The 626-nt window shown below is 64.1% G+C and overlaps 1 protein-coding gene across 1 annotated transcript in view; it reads right to left on the bottom strand.

Annotated features, from left to right (window-relative positions):
- LOC103908492 (nuclear mitotic apparatus protein 1) overlaps positions 1–626 on the bottom strand; it is a 21,563-nt gene that overhangs the window by 18,967 nt on the left and 1,970 nt on the right. The window contains 1 exon segment of the mRNA XM_009290877.2: positions 90–162. Within this exon segment, the coding sequence (XP_009289152.2) occupies positions 90–131 (42 nt within the window). The 5' untranslated portion in view covers positions 132–162.

The following is a 626-nucleotide window of genomic DNA, read 5'->3' as shown; positions in this document are numbered from 1 at the left end:
CCCAGAGGAGCCGCCGGTAGCTGGGACCCACCCGGGGAAGCACGTCCCACCTACGGAGAAAGCTACGGCGGAGGAGAGGGAGGCTTTACCCAAGCGAGGAGAGCCGCGGCTCTCGCGCCGTGAAGAGGCATCTTCGCGAGGCTGCCAGGTCACTGCCCGGACCTAGGAACGCCAACAAAGAGGGGAGGGGGGGGCGGAAAAAAGCAATTAAGGCCAAACATAGTAATTACATTAATATACAGCTTGCACGGTGCCAGGCATTCGTGTCCGTCAAGGGAGGATCTATCCTCTCTGCCTGGCCGGCTGTGGGTTGTACGGAGGTGAGCAGCCGGCACCCTCCTGCTTTTCGGCAGGCACGGAGCGGTGAGCGGCACCGCGGAGCAGCAGCCGGCTCCTCTCCCGCGGCCCCCCCGCGGGATTTAGCCCCGGAGGTCGGGAGCCCGAGAGCAAGGCTCAAGGGAAAACCGCTGCTCAGGCTCCTCGTCCCCAGCACCTCCTGCCGTGCCCCCCTTCCCTCCCCCTCACCCCCAAACTTCTCCGAAATTTCTTTTAAGAGAAATTTAAAGGCCTGGCAGCCCGGGAGCCTGCTCAGACCCCATGCCCGGGCTGGCCCCTCTTGCTGCGCG

Source organism: Aptenodytes forsteri, unplaced genomic scaffold, assembly GCF_000699145.1.
Source record: "Aptenodytes forsteri isolate BGI_AS27 unplaced genomic scaffold, ASM69914v1 Scaffold254, whole genome shotgun sequence".
In the NCBI taxonomy this organism is placed as follows: domain Eukaryota; kingdom Metazoa; phylum Chordata; class Aves; order Sphenisciformes; family Spheniscidae; genus Aptenodytes; species Aptenodytes forsteri.
Note: the sequence above shows the minus strand (reverse complement) of the source record. Positions and strands in the feature narration are given on the sequence as shown.